This window comes from Leuciscus leuciscus (assembly GCF_965113295.1).
Source record: "Leuciscus leuciscus genome assembly, chromosome: 12".
Classification (NCBI taxonomy): Eukaryota; Metazoa; Chordata; class Actinopteri; order Cypriniformes; family Leuciscidae; genus Leuciscus; species Leuciscus leuciscus.
In genome coordinates this window covers 36,617,117-36,640,846 of record NC_138736.1, presented here as the reverse complement: position 1 = coordinate 36,640,846, position 23,730 = coordinate 36,617,117, and the positions used below count along the sequence as shown (strand labels likewise).

The following is a 23,730-nucleotide window of genomic DNA, read 5'->3' as shown; positions in this document are numbered from 1 at the left end:
TCAGAGGTCACAAGTGACACTTGACAGTATTGCTGTGTGTCGTGTCCAACAGGACAAACTAGACAGTATTGATGTGAAACATATGCCAACAGTTCATTTCTGTTAAATGATTAGTTCACTTAGTTAAAAATGAAAATTCTGTCATCATTTACTCACTCTCGAGTTGTTTCAAACCAGTTTCTTTCTTCTGCTGAACACAAAAGAAGATATTTTGAAGAATGTCGATAACCAGACAGTTGATGGTAGCCATTGACTTCCATAGTATTTTTTTTTCCTACTATGGAAGTCAATGGGGTCCATCCACTGTCTGGTTATCGACATTCTTTAAAATATCTTCTTTTGTGTTCAGCAGAAGAAAGAAATTCATACAGGATTGAAACAGTTTGAGGGTGAGTAAATGATTTTCATTTTTGGGTGAACTATATCCCTTTAATGAAAGATGCAGACATGTGTTTGGCCTCTTCAAAAAGCAAGGAACAAGACAGTATTGCACTATTGCATTGCACTATGAGCGCAGTAAAGTTAAGTCTCTGTTAAACTGCCACCATGTCTTTATTAGTTATTTGTAACATTACAGAATTAATTAATTTACGTATTGTTAAGGTCAATATAGACTAAAAACCTTAATACATTATCCTATTAATTTCCTGATTCCTCCGCTTATTTAGCTTATTTATTTAGAAAATTAATTTTCTATGGGCCTGAATATATATACGGCCTGAAACAGGTAGCCTAGTGCATCATCCCAAATTTTTCAACATCAACATTTTAATATAATTATAGTCAAATATGGCCTTTAGAAAGTTGTGTTTTTTTTTGAGGAGCTGGGGTAGTGCACTATATAGGCCCCTGTGGCGCGGCCTAAGCTTTGGTCCTTAATGGCATTTTTTTCCTTACATTACTTTTACTTTTATACTTTAAGTAGTTTTGAAACCAGTACTTTTATACTTTTACTTGAGTAAAAAGCTTGAGTTGATACTTCAACTTCTACAGAAGTCTTTTTAAACCCTAGTATCTATACTTCTACTTGAGTAATGAATGTGAATACTTTTGACACCTCTGCCTAAATCCCTAAATTCCAAATCCTAAATCCCCAAATCCCCAATCCTAAATGGCTAAATGATTAAATGGCCAATCCTAAATCCCTAAATGCCCAATCCTAAATCCTAAATGGCTAAATGACCAAATGCCCAATCCTAAATACCAAATTCATTTTCGACTTCTAGTTTTCGACTTAGACTTTTAGTTTCAAATTTAGACTTAGTTTTAGACTATTAGTTTTCAATCTGACCCAATAATCCCTCCATAGATCAATAATATTGTTGAATATTAAATGTCCCCAACTAAGCAAGCCAAGAGCCAATGGCGACAAAGGTGAAAAAGGCGACAGTGGCAAGGAACCAAAACTCCATCAGTGACAGAATGGAGAAAAAAAAACCCTTGGGGTTAAGATCACATCCGGCTGACTACATCATGTGCTGTGGTCGTGTCTAGGCGCAGGTCCTCCAACTGATCTGGATACGGCCCGGATCCGGCTGACTACATCCTGTGTTGTGGTCGTGTCTAGGCGCAGGTCCTCCATCTGATCTGGGTACGGCCCGGATCCGGCTGACTACATCCTGTGTTGTGGTCGTGTCTAGGCGCTCCATCTGATCTGGATCCTGAAGCCTTAAAACACTAATGACGGATTTAATGGCATATCAGTGTCCAAAGAGGCAATCAACTCTTCTGTCGTTTACCACAGAAGTTAGGTTCTAATCTTCTTGATTAACGCAAGTTCCAAGTTGACAAAATCCTTCAAGGCCTTGCATTTGCAAGCTGGATGCCTCTTCATGACCTTGAACTCCACAAACTCAACCAAGATGCCTGATTAGAACACTATGGAGTTGGTTGTAATGAGGAGAAAAGGCTCTAAATACAGCAGTCTTTGTTTTATTAACAAAAAGATACTCAGAAACAGGACAACTAACTTAAAACGCGAAGTAGAATTGACACTGAACTAAAAAAAAAAAAAAAAAGAAAAAAAAAAGTGAAAAACCTGTGACAACTTAAACCATTTGTAACTTGGAGACTAACTGAAACAGAAAACTGAGGCACAGAACTGAAACACCCATCCAAACATAACAAAAACTCAGATTATACCAGTCTGATACATAACTGCTTCTTGATTCTGGCAATCTTTTCAAATATTAAAATAAGGTTTGAATTTGTTTAGCATCAAATAATTTTCTGAATACACATTGTGCCATTTTAGCTAAAAAAAAATATATATATATATATATATATATATATAAGAAAATTTAGTGCAGATGGTCTAAAGTGACTTATTTAGCATTCAATGTAGAGAACGATCTGATGTAAAGTGTTGTGCAAAACAATGTGAAACTACAAGGTTCTGTTAAGGAAGTCTTTATTGCTGATATTTGACAACCATTTCAGCAGAAGTTCAGGAGTCTTCAGAAAAATCAATAACCTACAAGAAAGAATAAAATAACTTCAACACCAATAATAGGCGGGATGTAAATGTCCTGATCATCTGGTAGTTTGTGATAATGACCAGCTGACTTTGCATTATCCTTTAAAAAAAAAAAAAAAAAAAAAAAAGTATGTTTATCATAGTATGATGATCAATAATTACCATCCATTTGGTCTTCTTGCCATCATCCTCCTACACCTGAAAGAATAAACACATTTAGTTGATCTGCAGTGTGTCAGTCTGAGTTTTTGATTGCGATCACATCACCTTAATCACAGCAGAACATGCGCACGTCATTGAGAGCGGTGTTGTCTCCACTTTCCCGTTGCGGTTCTACCCGGGTCTGTATGCCACAGATTCCTTCTCCAAGACACTTTGGACTCCAGATGCCCCATTTGCCCCAGTTTGTGCCGTCACCCTCCAGCACATCACCTCCAGTGCAGGTGAACCTGGAAACAATTCAGATGAGACAATATTATGATAAAATATGTAATTGTGCTGTTGGATTGAATGTCAGTCACATGATCACCAGCAGCCGACGACCTAATTACTGCAATCACGAACAGCAGCACGACTGCGAGTGTGAAATTAACTAAACTATTGATGGAGGAAAACCCGAGTCCTTAAATAGTAAAATAAAACCTTGATGGGTAAGAAATGGTGTAAGAGGTATACACTGGTGCTATAAGTTATAACATCTCTTACCCAGACACTCACCTGATGTTGTTTGCGGCTGTATCATCTTTATCTCCTTGGGGAGATTCAACTTTCAGCTGGAAAGATTTCAACACTCCAGAATGACACCATTGGATATCGGTCCACTCACCCCAGCTGAAGAAAACACAGAGATGTTGCCTGATCAAATCAATCATGGTCCAAAAAAAACAACAAAAAAAAACATAATTTATCTAGCTCAAACACTTAATGCAAGAATTGTTAATAATTTGAGTCCATTACTTTCCTACGTCGGACTCAATTGTGGTGTTCTTCTGTGAGTCTGATGGTCCTTTGGACAGACCGACACAGTGAAGACGAATCCCATTGAGTGCTGTATCATCACCAGCACCAATTGGTCTTTTCACCTTAAAACAATTTATGCATTTGGCAGACACTTTCAGCCAAAGCAACTTACATTGCATTTCAAAGTACACATTTACATTCTGATCAGTTCTTGCGCTCCCTGGGAATTTAACCCATGACATTGGCATTGCAAGCACCAACGCTCTACTGTTTGAGTGACAGGAAAGCAATGACACATCACATAAAACAAGACAATCTTCCATTTGAAAAAGTAAATAACCCAACACTTAGTAACATTTATCTTCATGTTCTTCCGTATTACACAGACACTTAAATCTTAAGCAGGTGCAGTTCCCTGGAGTAACCTGGAATTAAGTGACATACAGCAACTCCACAGTTTTAAACCTTTGAAGCACTCTTCCACCCCCATATTAGCAAAAAAGAGTCAATGCCCAACTTACCTTCAGACTAAACCCTGAAGCGAACGTTCCACTTGGACACATGTCCTTAAACCCCCAAATTCCCCACGCCAGTCCATTTGACACCGTCAGCTCACATGCGTAAGCTTGGCCATTGCTGCATTCAGGACTTTCTGCAGACATAACGCTCACATCACATGCCCAATAATGGCTAGCAGTGAAAACATCATGGAAAAGAAATGATGCATTGCTACAGCACTGGCCTGAATACTGATAGTTAGATTAATTTTAGATAGACAATCTGCAGAGAATGACAAAGCAGAGATAATACCATCACATTCTCAAGTTTATTAAGGACGAAGCCTCATATTTATACACAAGATTAAGCAGAATCATCCACGATGTCCATTCCATCCAATCACAGTACTAAAAGATCAACCGCTACCATATTTGGCATATTAAGAAATTATGTTTTATTAATAAAGTTCCAGAGGAGCACGTTTAGATAATCAAACCTAATTAAACACCTGTGGAGCACATTTAGATAATCAACCCAATCAACGAGTTAAGATAATCTTATCACGCTTTGAGCCAAAGGAGTTATCAACTCTGGGCTTATTGTCTTTCACTTGGGGTTTCTTTTCCTCAGCTCTAGGCATCAGATATTTAAGGCTTGCTTGACTTAAACCGGCGCTGCACAGACCGATCGGTTTATGACATCAAAGTAACGCGAGAGCGATTCAATAGCATAAGGAGCCGTGTGCTCTAATTGCTCTCGCGGTACTCTGATGTCATAAACCGATCGGTCTGTGCAGATTAGGGGTGTTCCCGAAGCCAATTACTGTATCTAAAATCTCTATGCAATAATGAGAGAGAGTAAAAATGAAACGAGCGCAAATCCGTCTATGCGTGCATCTTTCAGAAATCCGAGCTTGGCAAGAGTAGCCTAATATCAACTTATATATAGACAAAATCATTTAGTAATTTCTCTTTACAAACTGTTAATGAAATGTTGCAGGCCAACTGGGTGCATTTAATATATTTTACTCACTTGTGCAGTTGGTTTCCTGGGCAGACAGTTGCATTAAAACATTGACATCTGATTAGAGAAAAACAATTGCAGATGTATTTAGAATTCAGAAACCCGTTTTTAGCAAAACTGTAGGGCAGGCTGTTAAGTGAACTGCAGCCAGCAACTGCACGATTTCCTCTCAATAATCAGTGGTGAGAAGCAGCAGTTAAGAAAGCATCTGATTATAGCAATGTGGAGACTAACCCAGACTTGTTATGGTGGCGGACAAACAGGAGAACACAACAGGATACACGTAACAGATGATGGCAGACAAAAGACGGCTCAGGTAGGCTAGTTCAGGTAAGTCTCTCAGGTGAGTACAAGTAGAGCTTGTCATAGACAAGACCAGTCAATGAGGTGAAGGCAATGACGGTTTATACATGGTGTGTTGATGAGGGCGTGCAGGTGATCAGAACTCTGGTGATTGAGAACGAGTGGGCGGAGTGTGGTAATCTGGTGCTAATGGCTGGAGTGATGTGCTGTGTCTCAATTCGACTACTTGTACTACGCCCTAAAAGTATTTACTCTTTTTGTGAAGAAAAAGTAGATACTTTTGAGTGTGTAGCAGAAAGTAAGCTTTGGGACACACTACCACATCATACAATTGCGTCTTTAACGCTTGCTCCTGACACAGTAAACTGGCCTGTCAATCATCTTGTCAAAGATAAAAATCCTCCACATTTAATTTAATTTAATTTCCTACCGTATCGGAGAGAAATGCAGTAGCACGTTGATCTGCTGTCGCGGGTATTTCATGCGGAGACTATCATCATATTAATGCATTATGATGCATTTAAAAGTTTATGGCAAAACGGATCTTTATAAAAATCCACATTTTTATTGCATATTAAATATAACACGAATAACATTAAATATATATATATATATTTTTTTTATCAGGTTAAACTTTGATTAGTCACTCAAACCTTTATCCAAACCTCCCACCGTCGTCGCGCACATCAGCCATGTTTTGTAGTTTTTTACCACTTTTTTCTCATGTTGTAGTTCCTCCTCCAAAGCACAGTGGGTTGTGGGCAATATTAGCCTTTAGAATGTGCACAGATCCACACTTCGAAAATCCACCGGATATAGTAGACCATCCGGGGACTTCTGGCATACACTTTTCAACATACTATGCTTTGGGACACACTTATTTTAATCTCACCTACTGTTTAGGATGGATAGTATGGACATTGAGACGCAGGGATGGTGTTGTTGAATCCGTGATGGATTATAAAATCCGCCAGCGGCCTGGTGATTGTTGTTACAATTTACAGCAGTAAAAGCCTGGGTTCTCCCAAGGTTTTTTTTTCTCCATTAGGTCACCTGATGGAGTTTTAGGACACCATTAGGTCACTTGATGGAGTTTTTCGGTTCCTTGCCACTGTTGCCTTTGGCTTGCTCAGTTGGGGATATTTTGGGGATATTTAATTTAATTTTATCAATCAATAAATTCCTCTTGAAACAAACTTTGTTGTATTATTTTAATTTAATACTGTGAAGCTGCTTTGATACAATCTGTATTGTGAAAAGCGCTATACAAATAAACTTGACTTGACTTGACTTGACAGCAAGATCAAATACTTGTTTCTTATTGGCCAAACAATTTTTAATTCAAGTTCATCTTTACTATTTGACGACTTCTTTATGATAGAAATGCTACAGTCACTGTAATTTCTTGATCAAGAACATGTGGACATCACACCATGCAAACTCAGAGCGAGGGTTTAAACCTTTATTTTGAACAACAGTTCGCATAATTAGAATAAATACAGATAAATATAGATACTGATGTTTTCTCATGTGTTAGTGTAGGTTTATAAATAATAGCACTATGATATGCTATATTATGATTGTTTTAATATACAGTATTGAGCAGCCTTAGAAAACGATCTAATAATGTGGTTCATGGATTATAGTTCTTGGAATGCATCATTTTATTAATAAACAAAGCAACCAATTAAACATTAATAAACAAAGCAACCAATTAAAAATGAGAGGATGTTTTAGTACAGTCCATGAAAGTCTGTTTGTTCCTCAGGGTAATTTTTTATCAGCTTTATATCTGTCAAGTGTTAACAATTTCAACCCACAGGAAATCAATCAATAAGCTGTACCATAACTCTTGTATAAGTGTATAACTGCCTTAAATGTGGCTGTTATCATCAGAGCAAAGATCAAATAGAGCAAGAATTATACTCACACATGAACCCCAGAACACACAGACCTCCAAGAGCCAAAACAAGAGAGACACCGAGGACGATCAGAAGAACTTTAGTCCGCTTTGAGGAAGTAACTTGATTCCCTGTGATTAGAAATCAAATGTGATGACTGAATTCCAGCATGATTCAATAGTACAACGTTGATTATTTTATTAAATATTTAATTGGCAGAATAGTTTGGCTTGAAAACATTCACAGATCCTTTTAACATTAAAACAAACATTGTTATTTTTCTGTATTTAAAAAAGGCTGAATAAGCAATCTTTATTAGGCCTGGGGGGCACCTAAAACAAATTATTATAATTGTGGCCACAATATATATACACACACACACACACACACACACACACACACACACACACACACACACACACACACACACACACACACACATATACTTGTCAGTGCTTGTCATTTTCTGGGTTCCATTCGAGTTTTTGACAGAGAGCGGAGCTTCAAGAGCTCGGGTGTTAGCAGCTCCTATTACCTCACGCAGAAAAGTTCTAAAATGTCAGAAACTGTTCTGCCTTTTTTGTTTGAACTGGAGTCGGACAATGATGGATAGACGATGTGACAACATGTTGAATGCAACAGGACGTTTCTGAATGGTTAGTTGATGAATTTATGTTGCTGATGTGGAGTTAACTATCTTCAATTAGCATATGCTGTCATGATAATCTATAAAATCGCTCGTGTGGGAACTGTTGTAAGATGCCTACAGAGTGACATGCTATTGCATTTGTGTTCCATACTGTATTGCATGTGAAAAGACGGATGCGACAGCTTGAGCAGACTCACAAATGTGCTCGACTAATGTGGGGTGGTCACTGGGTTCATGGGGATTCCCCAGGTGGACTGTGCAGTTGCTGCCCATGCCTGCAATGTGCTGCCACCTGGTGGGGTCATCCACAGTTCCCATCCAGCACTTGTGAGACAACAGCAGTTCACTGCTAGGGTTGATGCAGGAACTGCGCATGATGACTGACCGTGATCAAGTCACAGCACAGTCATCTGGTTGGACGACGTCCACCTTGGTGGCCCAGAAATACCCCTGGCTAAACATTGTAGGGGTGTGAGATGTCGACAAAACACACTTTCTCGATGCTCCCATCTCACAAGGTGGCCTTTTTGGCGACGCTGCTGAGGAGTGTGCCCAGCAGTTCTCGGCAGTCCAGAAGCAGGCTGAGGCAATCAAGTGCCCACACCGAAATGCTACCAGGCCATCATGAGCTGCCCCTCAGTTTGCTCGTCGCCAAGGGCGTCTGTTCCAATGCGGAAAAAAAATCAAGCGTTCGGCGTGGCCAGCTCAGGCGTAACGTCAAGCCTCCGCAAAAAGATGACACCACCCGTCTCAGCTGCAAATCCTCTAAACGGTCGGTGAAACACCACCCCTGAGACAGGTGACCCGGAGCTGGATGGAGCTGCTCTTCCCCCAGCGGAAGGACGGTTGGAGAATCTTTTTTTCAGTTTTGTTTCTGTTCCGCCACTGGCTGCCAGCGATACCCAAATTTTCAATGAAAGAGCAGTTTCCTCTATCTCTGGGTCCCAAGAGGGTGCGCGATGCACGACACTATACCTTGCCACCCTCAGCCCCCCTTTTGTCGCCAGTCCATATGTGTAATTTCCACATGATAATAGAACCTAGGATTCAGGAGGAACAGTGCGGTTTTTGTCCCGGTTGTGGAACACTGGACCAGTTCTATACCCTCTCCAGGGTGCTGGAGGGATCATGGGGGGGGGTGGTGTGGCGCAATGGATAAGACACATGCCTTTGGTGTGAGAGACCCGGGTTCGAATCCACTGTGAGACACCAATGTGTCCCTGAGCAAGACACTTAACCCCTAGTTGCTCCAGAGGCGTGCGACCTCTGACATATATAGCAATTGTAAGTCGCTTTGGATAAAAGCGTCAGCTAAATGAATAAATGTAAATGTAAATGGAAATAAGAGTTTGCCCAACCAATCTACATGTGTTTTGTGGATTTGGAGAAGGTATTTGACTGTGTCCCTCGCGGCGTCCTGTGAAGGGTGAAGACTTGTCCCCGGTGCGTGTTGGACTCCGGCAGGGCTGCCCTTTGTCACCTGTTCTGTTCATAATTTTTATGGACAGAATTTCTAGGCGCAGCCTAAACAAATATAGTCACAGGCTGTGCATAGAGATCGATTTAAGATTCAAACTCTCCGATACAAAAACATACTCTGTGTGAATTCTGTTAAATGTTGAGCATAGCATACGAATATCCCAACGCTATCTCACGACCAATTCGTACGAATTCGTACGAATGATAAAAAGATGGCTAATTCGTACGAATTCGTACGACCTCACTCGTACGAATTTGTACGATTTGTCTAAACCCACGTGATGGGTAGGTTTAGGGGCGGGGTCAGGGGTAGGTCATTCGTATGAATTCATACGAATTGGCCAATTCGTAAAATATGTACAATTTTGCAAAAATGACATTGATTTTATACAACAGTTTCAACAAACAAAAGGTTTTAATATTAAGAGATGCTAATTTTAAACAGTATTGTCATTTTTTGCAACAAAATAATAGCTCCAACGAAAGCCGCAGCAGTGTTGGTGAACGAATCTGCAGCTTTGAACAAATCATGAGAGTCAATGATTCATTCATAATTACAGCCACTTGCTTGATCGTTACTGAATGAATGAATGACTCGATGACTCACTCATGAAGACTGTGACTTGCCGCCACCTACTGGTGGTTTTAATTTAAAATTTAAAGGGGTGGTTGATTATGATTTCACTTTTCTAACTTTAGTTAGTGTGTAATGTTGCTGTTTGAGCATAAACAACATCTGCAAAGTTACAAAGCTCAAAGTTCAAAGCAAAGGGGGATATTTTCTTTTAAAGAAATTGCTTTTTAAGGACTACAACAAAAAGGGCTGGTAGGGACTACACCACATTCCTCCCCCGGGAACGCTATTTTTAGATTATTAGGACAGAATATGCAAACCAATGACTAGAAGATAACTACACATAAGCTACATAAATTCATCACCTAACCATTCAGAAATGTCCTGTTGCATTCTACATGTTGTCACTTCTTGAGTCTCTCCAACATTGTCTGACTCCAGTTTAAACATAAAAGGCTAAAAGTTCTTGAAATTTTCAGTGCATGTCCGTGTGAGGGAAAAGGACACAAGCTGTAGTAGCTCCGCCTCTGTGCTGGGAGCAGCAGCTCATTTGCATTTAAAGGGACATGCACAAAAACTGTGCATTTTTGCTCACCCTCAAAGAGACCATTTTAACATGCTATACAAATATATATCTGTGGGGTATTTTGAGCTAAAACGTCACATACACACTCTGGGGACATCAGAGACTTATTTTACATCTTGTGAAAAGGGCATTATACCATCCCTTTAACCCCATAAACCCCACCGGGTCCGAAAATCTTTGTTTAATGTTTGTACGTTCTTTTCATAAGCTTCCCTATAAGGTATCACCCAATTCATGGTATCATTTGAAAGCTTAGAATCTAAACTTTACAAAGAATACCATCACTTTAGTTTTTATGATACATATCAAATTAAATATTAGCTTAAATATGCATTGGTACCAGACAAAAATTTCTGCTTTATGATTGCGAAGAAATATTTCTACAAATATTTATTTTTTATATATTTCACAAAACAGTCAAGTCATATGTCATAAGAAAGCTCTCATTCTAAGGAATTTGGTGATGTAGTTTATTTCATTGTGAGAAAATAGAGATCGAAATATCTTCAAAAGAATCGCGCAGTGAAATAGAATCAAACAGAGATAACAGAGAAAAGTATCACATTCCAGCTCCGATGACGGCTTCAGTCAGCCGCAAACAGCCACAAAATCTATATCACCTTTTAGCTTAGGATGTTATCTTTCAAATTATACCATTTCCACATTTCTGTGAGCTCTTGTTGGTAATAAAACCTTTTCGAATTAACTGAGAGGAGACGCGCTCTGTGCGCAGGACACTGATACAGGGCGCTAGCCTTACTTGTGCTTCTGCTAAGACAAGTATTTGTCATAAAGATCTAACCGGATCTAAGCTCGCGTCACACATCAGGCAGACCTTTCACAAGAGGAGATTCTGACTGCGTAAGGTTTTGATTTCTATAATTGCATCTAGAAAGGTAAAAGCATCAATGGCATTGATAAAAGTGATCTTTGGAAGTGCAACTGGTTTCTAAATGGACGATTTGGAGAAGAGAGCGCACAGTTTTGGGTGCGCCTTTGTGCGTTTGGGTATGTATAACCTTACTGCATTACAGCATTTACAATGTTTATACACATTTTTTGATATAGTTATTGTTAGTTTGAAATGTGAAAGCACAGCAACCGATCTGATAAACTATTATTTGAAAATAAATGCCAAACGTTTTGTATATGGCAAGGATGATTGCACAAAAGTTGCATAGGTTTAATAAAATGGCCATTTCAGTAAATCTACATTTTGATATTGTGAAATGGATTACCGTGCAGAAACTATGTATAAACAGTGATTTCTTTGTTTCAGGTTCTGCTGAAGATTGAAGATTGGCACTGTGGGCACTGTTGGCACAGCTGGCATCAGATCACCAGGAGGCTGGCCGGTGATGCTGAGGTAATGCACAACACATGTGACAAAACTGATGCCCATATATGAATGATATAAATCTGGAGGATGAGGATCCTGTTCTGGATTGTAATAGACCACAGATTTTAGGCATATAATTTAGGCAAAAAAATATTATGTGTAAGTTCTGCAATAAAAAAAAAGAAAAGAAAAAAAGAAAGAGGCTGCTGAGACGTGGAGAGAGACAGACACTGCCTTTATTGGACTAAAACCCGAAAACAGGTAAGTAAAAAAAACAACAAAAAAAACATAAATTTAATATGTTATTCAGTTAAGAGATGATATCAGATGAAGTGAATTAAGTCACATATGTCCCCCAATACCTTGAAATACTTCTTAAAACTGCAGCATTTTGCGCGGGCACATTAACCTAAAAGTCGACGCGTTTTGCTGGATTTTTTTCACATAGCAGCAAAATAGACTTAAAATACTCCGTCATTTATGGTCATACAGACTTAAGAAATATGAAAAAATAAACTGTAAAATGTCTACTTTTTTATGTGTCCACTTTTCAATCGAAACAAAACATTGTGCATTTGTAAAATAAACTGGGTGTGCTTTCTGCCTCTCCTTCTCCATGAACTTTTTTTCTGGAGCAGGTCTCTAAACGTAAACAAAACTCAGCAAATACAAACTGGCAAGAGTAATCTTTATAATAATTTAAGTGTTTACTTTTTAATGATCTAATTCAAAACGAAAGAGAATATTCTGTTTATATAATCTATATGAAAAGAGAGAGACGTCAGTCGTTCTCATGGCAACTCATTATCTGCTAATCGCCCGCTGAAAGCGCGTGCTATTCAAACGCAAATAGTAAGTTATTTATTCTTAAGTGCTTTGTTCTAATCGCAATATAGTGTATGTAAACTCGCTGTCGTTTACTACAGGCACTTACAACATGCTATTTTTCCATGAACATATCTACTATAGTTTAGCTTTTCCCTAACTATATTGCAATACTGAGATGAGTAAAAATCGACTGAAATATGTTAAAGCAACACTATGTAGCTTTTCAACCTTCATAATATATTTCAAAGACCCTTGTGATGGTACATCGACTTACAACAGGTTGAATGACACGTCTGCCATAGCCTGACAGGGTCTGTATCGCTTTTACTGGCACTACGGAACTTCGGGGTTCGGGTAGTAACCCGAGCATAAAAAGAACTACAAAATTCGACTGCTTTACGGCATACGTCACTTCCCCCACCACCCCCACCCCCTCAAATTCGGACGTGAGAGCCCAACTAGCGTTTGTTTGCCGGCTGGTATAGCGTGTGTAAGTTGTCGTCATGGCCGAAGCAGCAACGAAACCGAAGAAGGCAAAGGTTTTGTCAGAGGAGACTAGGAAGAGAAAAAGGGAGAATGACAAAATCAAAAGCCGGACGAGGATCAATATCGGTTCAGCGTTCGCTCGCTGGCGTGAGCTAAAGGAGGAGGGGTACCCGACCGATGCTGACTGGGCCATCATGCTGTTCATGGGCGTCAGTTTGGTTTGAAATGTGCGCATTCGGAAGTGCATTTTCAGAAGTGCTGGGTACAATGACACATTAATTTTTTTTCTCTTTCGCGCAGATCATATTTTGAAAGACGATGTCCTGCTTACTAATGTAAATAAATAAAAATGTATTCAAAAATGTGATGATGTCCGACTCGTTTTATGAAGAAGAAAGCCGTAAGTTTTCAAAAAGCATTAGATATATGACCCACTATTCTGCTTCATAAGTACCATGTTTAACAATATGACATGACGTGGTTTAATGTACCTAATGATTACCAAATTTCTCTCTCATATTGCTCCTCATAACCACTGAAAACGGTCAAAAAATCTAACCAAAAGTCAAATTATTATGGACGTTATCTGACATTAAGCGTTTCTGCTTCATGGAAGCTATTGTAGGAAAAAGCTTAACGGTTTAATGCCTAAACAACGATCAGTGATCACTAAATTTCTGACTTTTTGACAGTTTTAAGTGGTTATGATGAACAATATGAGAGAGAAATTTGGTGATTCATATGACATGCTGAAATATATTCCACTGTACCTGGGATGAAGACATTTCACACTGATTTCACACGCAACGCAGGCAGTCTGCCCAAGACATGAGAACTCCTTCTGCAGAGTTCGGGGTATCGGCTTGTCAACAAATGCACGTGTATTTCCTGGTGTAACCATGACAGATTTTACGACAGTAGTAGAAGACAATACTGTTTCCCAACTGTAGGGGGACCCCGAGAGCAAAAGTAACTTGGTGTTGCTTAAATCAAATATGTTATATGTTTAAATAAAATGCAACGTTTTAAACGTATTAAACTGCAAATTAACATTTATATCCCCTATATTAATGTATCATAAAAATGACATGTTAGAGACGAAATATGAATGTTTAGACAATACTAATGAATCCTTAACTTTGAAATACGTATGATAAAATGTATGCTTTTTACAAAGAAAGATTACACTTGGAATAGTTAAAATTGTAATTGTTGTTGACTTGCATGTGGAAACTTTAATAAAATAGCAAAACATATATTTACAAGGTAGATGTAAACAAAATCTTAATAAGTCAATATAAGCCTTCTCATTAAATTATTTATTATTGTGTTTTATTAGTGACAAATTTGGGGAGAGGATAAATATTCCAAACCTTTCTGAAAATACAGTATGATAATTAACTGCACAATTACTAGAAGTGTTTACCTTGGAGATTATACAATTTGCATGCATAAAAATTTGTTTAACTTTAAACCAATTCTGTAGAATGGCCCATATAGCCTTTGAACAGGATTTGTTTCCAGCTATGACTGTGTACTCAAAATGTGCTTTATAGCCTATATATATATATTTCTTGTCAGCCATCTTCTTAGGTGTGTCTTCTTAGCTAAAATGATTTCTGAAATACTCTTAGAGCTAAACTTTAGGAGTCCTAAAATTAGGACTGACGTCCCAATAGTTTTAAGAGTTTTTATCCAGACATCAATGGCTTATTGATCATTATAGGTGTTATCAATAATTTAGTTGTTGTTGCTAGTTTGAGTCGAGAAATACACATTTCAGGAACTAATCTGTGTGTGCATTTTCTTTGAGAACCAAAGTTGACTCATGAAACCATTTGTTTATTATATCACAATCGCATATCTCAATCGCAATACTGACCTCAATAATCCTAATATGAAATTTTCCCTAAATCGTGCAGCCCTAGCCAAAAGTATATAGATCTCTTTGCACTGACTGCTCAGTACAGCAGAGGCAGGAGCTCCGCACTGGGGTTGCTCGAGTTATATGGGCACACAACTTGTTACAAGAGCTATATCCACTATTACGAACAATAAAGTCATATTTGACACATTTTGTTTTTCAGATTATGAAAGTGTTCAAAGGCCATTCTCAAGATACTCTGGGTGGTCTTTCTCAGAGCAGAGCTATCAAATGGTCACCTCTAAGAGGTTTGTTTAATCGATTCCAGAAAACAACAGTGTCCCAAGCCCCCATCTCTTTAATCCACTCTTGGCACTCTCACCCATGCTCCAGTTCCTGTAGATTACCACACACATGTCATTTCTAAATGGTGGATTTATTTCTTCAGGCTCTTTACCAACCGGCTGATGGCACAATTCAATATGAAGGGGAAGGGGAAGGGGAAGAAGCAGAAACTGCCTCTGGAGACGATTAAAACTTTTGAAGCAATTAAAGGTACACAGCATCCCCCCAGCATATGCTACATGTATAAAGTTTAAAAACACAATGAACTAATTCTTTGTTTTTATACTTTAAATAGATCTCCAGTTTAACTGACTTTTTTATTTTATTTTATTTTATTTTTTACATTGTTCTATTTTAATAAATTAAAAGCACTCAGATAGACAAAAGTGAGGGTAAGCATTAAGACAAATCATTAAGACAAAGTTATTAATTCAAGGGCTGTGAGTATTTTCTCTTTGCCTTTTGTTTGATTCACATTAATGGTGCAATCGTCAGAAGGTTTATTAGACTGAATGCAGATAAAATAATACCATTCTCCCCTTTTCTCCAAACTATTTAGACCAATTTAAGATATGAACTGTGTTTAAGTGAATACTTTCCAATCCGGTCATTTTGACATATTTTGTTGTGCATTTGATGGTTAAACACGCACACGAATCCTAAAGTATAATTTGCTTATCTAGTTGCGGTCGGCCTTGAAGTTGGAAACAGCGTCCCTTGCTTGGATTATTGTGCTTTAAATAGCTATTTTTATTATCAAACACATCACCGCAATTTAGCAACAGTAGAGACTGCATTTTACAACAACTCTCTTCTGCATTGCAAATATCAAAAATGCATCATAGACAGATGATTTAAAGGGGTGGTAAAACACGATTTCACTTTTCTAACTTTAGTTAGTGTGTAATGTTGCTGTTTGAGCATAAACAACATCTGCAAAGTTACAACGTTCAAAGTTTAAAGCAATGGGAGATATTTGCTTTTAAAGAAATCAATTTCTAAGAACTACAGAAACGGCTGAGAAGGACTACACGACATTCCTGTGGGCTTGCTGACATCACTAAGCCCAACATTTACATAAACCCCTCCTCTGGGAACACAATACATAGAGGGGGCGAGGCCATTTTATGTTGCTTTGGAGAAGAGTTGTTGTGGTAGTAGAGTGTCGTTGCCGCTATGCCGTCGAAACGCTGTTATTTTCACCCAGATTGGAGGTCCACTTTGTTCAGTCTTCCTAAGGACGGTTACAATTTATTTTTAACTCGGTCCCTCATAATTATAATCCAAATGTCGCTCTCTGTGCTGCACATTTTCCGGAGGAAAGCTTCCTCAATCTACACGAGTTACAATGCAGGATTCATACAACGGCTTGTCCTGAAAGATCGAGCAGTTCCAACTTTAAAAACAGAAGCTGTTTACGAGCCACAACATGTAAGTATGATTTTTTCGTTGATGAGTTTTCCTGTAATAGTTCGTATTGTTAATTGTACATTGTAGCGAGGAAGTAAACGAAGGACAACGCTGTTTGTCTCCACAAACCAGTTTGTTAAATGCTAACGTTAATTCATACTTATCCGACAAACACATACAAACTTCTGTTTAATATCATCAGCGCAGCGAACTTGGAATGTTCGTGGTTGTTGTCGTTTATGTGATCACTGTAAATTATTCTTTGATTATAGCTTTTATGTATTGTTTATCTACAGGCATGCTAAACATGGTTTGTGTTTGATTTGGCTACTGTTGTAAAGCCGATGTTTAGTGTTCGTATTGGGTTAATAGTTCTGGCGACAGATATTTAGCTACAATCGTTTTAAATATACAAAAGTAACAGTGTCATATAGCGATCACAATAGATCTGCAGTCTGCACAAAAAAAAACATACCTTTCTGAAACGTCCTTTAACAGCCGTTCTTGAACAGGTTCTGCTCGATCCTCTCCACTAACATTCTCTGGGTCTGATTCGGGCTCAAACTGGTATGGGAATATTAACGCCGTTGTTTACTGAAGCACAAACTACCGGTGAGGGTAAGGGGCGTTTCCGAAACAACGTGCACTTGGCGGTTAGCGAATCACAACACACTGGGCCAGCTAACCAATCTGAGCCCATTGCGTATTTTTGAGGGCGGGGCTTCTTAGAACCAGGAAATCATCCGACCGTTTTTACAAGGAGGGATAGAGCAGTGTAGAATAATGGTTAAATATGTGAAAAATAATGTGAATTTTAAAAACCGAAGCATGAACACATGTTACAGTGCACCCCACAAACACAATCAAGCCTTCGAAAAAAGGTGTTTTACCACCCCTTTAATATGATCTCATATAGAAACAGCTGGCAAAGATAGAATTTGCAAGATAACATCTATTTATCATTAAATAAATAGTAAGTGCATTTTCTCAATTTCTCCTAGCCTGGTTAAAACCAGACCATTCTCAGTAGTAACTGAGTTATGGTCTGGCAAAGCTTCATTAATAACTCATTTCCAAAGGGGCATCACCAACGACGTCGCTCAAATGCCTCTGGGCGCAATTGGATAGACCTAAAACCAATCAGAGCGATCGTCGTCGTGTAAAGCCCGCCCCAACGTTTCTGATTGGTGCCTCGATTTCGACGGATTAGAAATGGGCTTGAATGGGCTCTTTGCCAGACTACTTGCAGAGCAAATCTAAATTTGCCGGAAGTTGTCTGGGTTTTCCCAGGCTAAATTTCTCCAGTACCGACAGCAGAACTGATAGCGTTGGAGCAGGATACTTCACTGTCTTACCTCTTTCTAAACTCATCTACAAGTAATCTAGTATTTGCTAAAATGGAAGTTATAGTATCCAAAAGCATTACATTTGGGCTGTGCCTGAGACATTATATTATATGCAGTCTCTCTCAATTCATGATTGCTATCTTAAATATATTGTCACCCAAGGCCACTGTCTATTGCAGTCTTACACCTTCCTAACATACAGTGATGCGAGTTTACAGAACCCATTTTCAGTCATGTGTTTGCTGCCATATACCACACCAGTCACCACTGGTCACTGTAGTATTGCCACTTAAAGGATTAGTTCACCTCAAAATGAAAATTTCCTGATAATTTACTCACCCCAATGCCATCCAAGATATTCATGTCTTTCTTTCTTCAAAGGAAAATAACGTAAGTTTTTTGAGGAAAACATTTCAGGATTTTTCTCCACACAATGGACTTCAACGGTAACCAAATTGTTGAAGTCCAAATCAATGCAGTTTCAAAGGGCTTTGAAGTGCTTCAAAGGGCTCTGCACGATCCCAGCTGAGGAATGGGGTCTTATCTAGTGAAACAATCACTCTTAACAAAAAAACCTATGAAATACAGTCATGAAATGGGATAAAGAACCTACAATCAAGCATCATGCAGCAGAACATCTTAAACATGCGCCTTGGAGGGCATACAGGGGTGGAAAGTAATGAGGAATTTTACACGAGTACTGTAAGGCATGTGTGTTTATTTCTAGTTTAGGGGACTTTATATATCTCTCCCCCTTCCCAACCACCCTCCCCCAATCTTGGTCTGGTGTAATTTGTTTTTTGTTCACTTGGCAGTTCAGTGTAACCATTAGAGTTGTTTTATTTATCAGCCTGTTAATATTTTGCTGACAACCTCATTAAAGATGGAAAGTTTTTTTTTTTTTTTTTGTCGTCATTAATAATCAGATGTCACTTATTTCCAATTGCACAAATATAAGGCTACTAAAACGGATTTGCATGTTTTAGACAGGTGCATCAAAGGGATAGGTATTCATTTATTATTTACAATTTTAAAGCAGTAGTTCTGCACACTGCTTTTACTATGACTAGAATGAGTTTTATTGAATACCATGTGGTCATCCAACCTTGGAACAAAAGCCTGTTTGATGACCCAAACATGGTTTAATAAAGCTAATAGTAAGAGAGGATTGAACTCTGGCCTCATTAACAATTAAAATAATAGTTAGTTTGTGACATCTGAAATCAGTTCAAGAAATGATTACAGCTCAGACAACATATACTTAAATGTTTATCACTTTTAGCACTGTTTTATGAAACTGCAAAGGGTCAACTTTGTAAATAGTTTTGGAAATCTGAAGATTTCATAATGAAAATATTTGTTCATGGCATGCTTGTAGTAAAAATTTTTGAATATGAATTTATGCATAATATGAATTCCTAAAGTATTTAAATTATTTGTTAATGGCATTGAGTATTTTCTGTAATAAACAGAGTTAATAAACCTTTGTTTGACTAGTTTATTCTGAACCCACTCAATAAGCGCCGCGTCGCGCCACACCGCCCTGCCCACCACAAGTAAATTCTCAACCTATGGGAAACACTGGTTTGATATGTCATTTTTCATGAAGGTTGACAGGCTGAAAGGTTCTGTTATTATCTTTGTTTTTACAAAACATTTACTGCTAATAATATTATGATCCATGTGGAGACATTTCCCCAAAATAGGGAATACCAGGACAACACACACACACACACACACACACACACACACACACACACACACACACACACACACACACACACACACACTGCATACTTCATTATTTAATCACACTGTCTTCACGACAGGTTGTGTTGGCTGTAGTCAGATGAATTGAGCAGGGTTTTTTGGGGGTTTTTTTATGTACCAGTGATCACACTGCTATAGCTGAAAAAAGTAAACTAGGCATGTTTAACAAGATTACAGTACATCTTTAATATGAATTAGTCTGTCTGAATTTTTCATCGTTTTTACTTGTATACTTTTAAGTTGCATTTATTTGGTGCTTTGTTCAATCTCAAACCATTATTTTATTTGTATTATTAAGATGTCTGCACAAAAGTTAACTGTAATCTGTGCAAACGTTACATTTAGCTTAAATTAAACGTCTTGCTTTGGTCTACACTGGAAGTGTTCTGTTTGCTCTGCTAAACTATAATTACTAAAACTAAAACTGAAGCTAAATAGATAAAAATTAAATAGAAATGTGTTTACAAAATAAAAACTAAACTAAAACTACAACTAAACTGAAATTTAAAGCAAAATTTAAAATATTAAAATAAAAACTAATTTAAAAATTGATGACTTAATTGGGTTTATTTGACGGGGTTAGGCCTACATGTCGAACCATTTTCTTTTCACTTCTGGGACTGTTCGATTAACAGATGAAACTCCATTAACTGCATCTGTAATTTTTCAGGACCTGATAAGCCACTATGTACGCTTGAAAATAAAATGTGGCGTTTTGAATGAACTTCTGATAATAAAACTTAAATTTCTGCATCTGAGAAATTTCTCTTTTTCCTCCGCTTTTGAGAAGACATGTTGAAATCCTTCGTTAGTTGTCAGTCGGATTTAATGGGCGGGATTTATGGTAATTGAGAATGAGCGTGCACGCGCGTCCCATTTACGACTGATTAGAATTCATTAACACACACACACACATTTCACTATCACATCTGACGTTTACGAAGTATTTGTGAATCCGGAGGAGAGTTTTCGGGAAGGTCTCTTTACGCGCAAATCACTCACATATTTACTCGTATATAGCCTACGAATGTTTCATGAATGAGACCCAATATGAGGGTTAAATGATAGAGTTGATTTCCAGGGAACACATGAATGGATAAAATGTATACCTTGATTGTAATGTAAGCCGCTTTGGACAAAAACATCTGACAAATGTGTAATGGTTGAATGAAAACAAAAAACAAAAACGTATTTACTTTTTAAATTTACTTTCATACCTCCAAAACAAGTTTTGTTCAATAAATGCAGCAGGGGCTAGTTGGTAACACGCTTGTTTTAAATACTTCCGCACATGCTTGGATGACGAAACTTTGTGTATTTACTACAGTAGTTGCCATATCAACACTATATAGAAAACAAAATTCCGCCCAATTTTTTTTTTTTTTTTTTGGAAGATATCCATAGACATTTATTAAACCATAGCAAAAGTAAATTTCTTACTTAAGTAAATTTTTCATCTCTATTTTTTGTGTTTATTTAAAATAAGACAAATTTGATATTATTTGAATCTCCAAGATGTTATTTAACAGTTGAGATAGTTATTTAATGCTTCGCTAACTAGCAGAAGACACTAGCAGGGTTTAAATCCCAGTTGTGCAGGCGGGGGCATGTTGTAACACTGCGTTACAATGTGCCCCTATTAGAAATATGCTATTATATTCTATACTTTTATTAATTTTATTGGGAAAACGTGAGAAAAAGGTGAATAAAGACTGAGAGTCAATGTTCAGAAATTACTAATTATTTATTTGTTTTGAACTATGTTGTATAGCTGTGTTTGTAGTCAAAACTCAAAAATTTGTTTATATTTAATTATTAAAAATTGCCATTATTTTATATGAAAAAGTTTTTTAATTGTATTTTATTTAGAAAATATTTTAGTTTGTTTTGTATATATTTTTTTTATTAGATCAGATAACATTTTAAGCTGTCATATGTTATGTTACAATGTGCCCCACACATGTTACAATGTACCCCACCTATGGGGCATGTTGTCACATTTCACTTCCATTCTTTCGGGGTATATCAAGAAAAAAGTATATACTGTATTAATAAAACAAAAACACATAATTGTATTAGACATGTGGGAAATTAATGTGGGGAAAAATAAATACTCTGAACCATAAGTAGATTTACACAAACTGAGAAAGTCAAAAAGCGTTACTTTGTGCCCCGCTCTCCCCTATGTCTTCTGTATTCTTGGTGGGGGGAGGGTCTAACTGTGCATGTGCAGTATGAGTGTCATCACTCTAGCTTGTTTCTGATTAGAGAAAAATGACATGTTGCAACCATCCCCTGTTGCAACTGTCCCCGGTCTCCCCTACACAGTAACTGCAGTGCTAAATATTAGAATAGACATTTTAATGAATACTGATGATATTCTCAGCCTTACCTTTGTGTTGAGAGCGTTTTTCATCTGAAGAAACTGTTGAAAGTTTGAAATCACTATTTTCATAGACTGAATCCATTTCATGAGCCTGACAGAAGACGTGTCCGCTGAGACTTCAGTTCTGCTCGAGTTTGTTCAGAATAAGGAAGTCACATAAAATGTCATTCACATTTATACAGACAGGAAATAATGAAGTAATGAGTCTGAAAAAACAGATCTAGCTACTAATATTTAGACAGCCGAAACATTTGTGTTAGTTTTTATCTCCTGCTTTAACTTAATAAATTTTAGAGTGCAGAACACTTACAACTTTTGATTATAGATATATAGCTCTTGGCACCTAATTAGCTGGAAGAGAGAAGTGAGTGCATTGATCTGAATAATTAAAGGATTAAAAGGGATTCAAGAGAATAAAGAAATAAGATTGGTAAAAAGTTCTAAATCTAATTGTAGTTATGAAGAAGCTTGCATGACCCCTCCCGTTTGTTCAGAGACTTATTATTTTGAAATTAAATAGAAATATAAATTTTATGGGGGGAAATAAGCATTTGAAAGTGAGGGGACATTTCTTTTTTGCTGAGACTATAATCTCCAAAATATTGGTTAGAGTAAGTTATTTATTTTTCATTGGTTCAAGTTATAAAATATAGATGTGAACCATTACCCTATTTTTTTTTTTTTATTGGATCAATGAAAATATTTTTTCAGTGTATATTATACTAACTTATTCCCAAGGTTGTATTTAAGAAGGTTCCTGGAGTAACATTTAAGGTTTTTATTTTTATTTTTGAAAACTGACTTAATGTGTGAATGTTATTTAAGCCTTCAGAATTTATTTGAAAATACTTTTTTATGTGAAGTAAATCTACGCATCCACGGTACAATCAGCGTCTACATCACGGCTCTCAGCCCGCCCTCTGTTCGTTGATTGGCCGGCTGTTTTCAGGCCGGAGGAAAACTGGGAGAAAGGTCACTATCTCAGACTGAGTACAGAAGCGAACTGAAATTGAGCGGAAGTACGAAGTCTAACGTAGTCAGGTTAGGAATCTGCAGAACCAAAAAACAAAGTACAACTAGTAGGCTATTGGATGTTTTTCCATGCAAAGGTTGTATTTTAATCATGAATGAAGCTCTTACTCTGCTGAATCATTTAGTGGCTGGTTGTTCACCCAGACCCAGTGTCCCTCAGTGTCCAAATCATTAAGACCAATCCAGTGCGTCACTTTAACTCTAGAGGAAAGAAAATACCCATGGAATTTTTTTTTTACAGTTTTAATAGTGAGATCAGATGTAAGACACATATGGTTCAGAGCAGAGAATTATAATATTTAAGGCCAACATAAAAACAGCTTTCAAGAAATAGCTGAAGTCACACTTCTTCTAAGAGAAAACTAAACCACAACCATAATCAACTGAACTTCCTATAATTCTCTTCTCTGCATTTAACTTCTGCTTTAGCTTATAATCTAGTTTATATTTGAGAATTGGCATAATGTACTGCAAA

General features: G+C 37.5%; 1 protein-coding gene across 1 annotated transcript; it reads right to left on the bottom strand.

Annotated features, from left to right (window-relative positions):
• Positions 1–2,393: 2,393 nt before the first annotated feature.
• LOC309511189 (vitelline membrane outer layer protein 1-like) lies at positions 2,394–22,379 on the bottom strand. Its single transcript, XM_082186316.1, has 9 exons — positions 22,230–22,379; positions 7,191–7,292; positions 4,967–5,014; positions 3,958–4,088; positions 3,434–3,558; positions 3,194–3,307; positions 2,744–2,925; positions 2,639–2,674; positions 2,394–2,473 (listed from the first exon to the last, which is right to left on the bottom strand). Exons 1-7 carry the CDS (start codon positions 22,303–22,305, stop codon positions 2,745–2,747), a joined length of 777 nt encoding a protein of 258 aa, XP_082042442.1. The 5' UTR covers positions 22,306–22,379; the 3' UTR covers positions 2,394–2,473; positions 2,639–2,674; position 2,744.
• Positions 22,380–23,730: the final 1,351 nt, after the last annotated feature.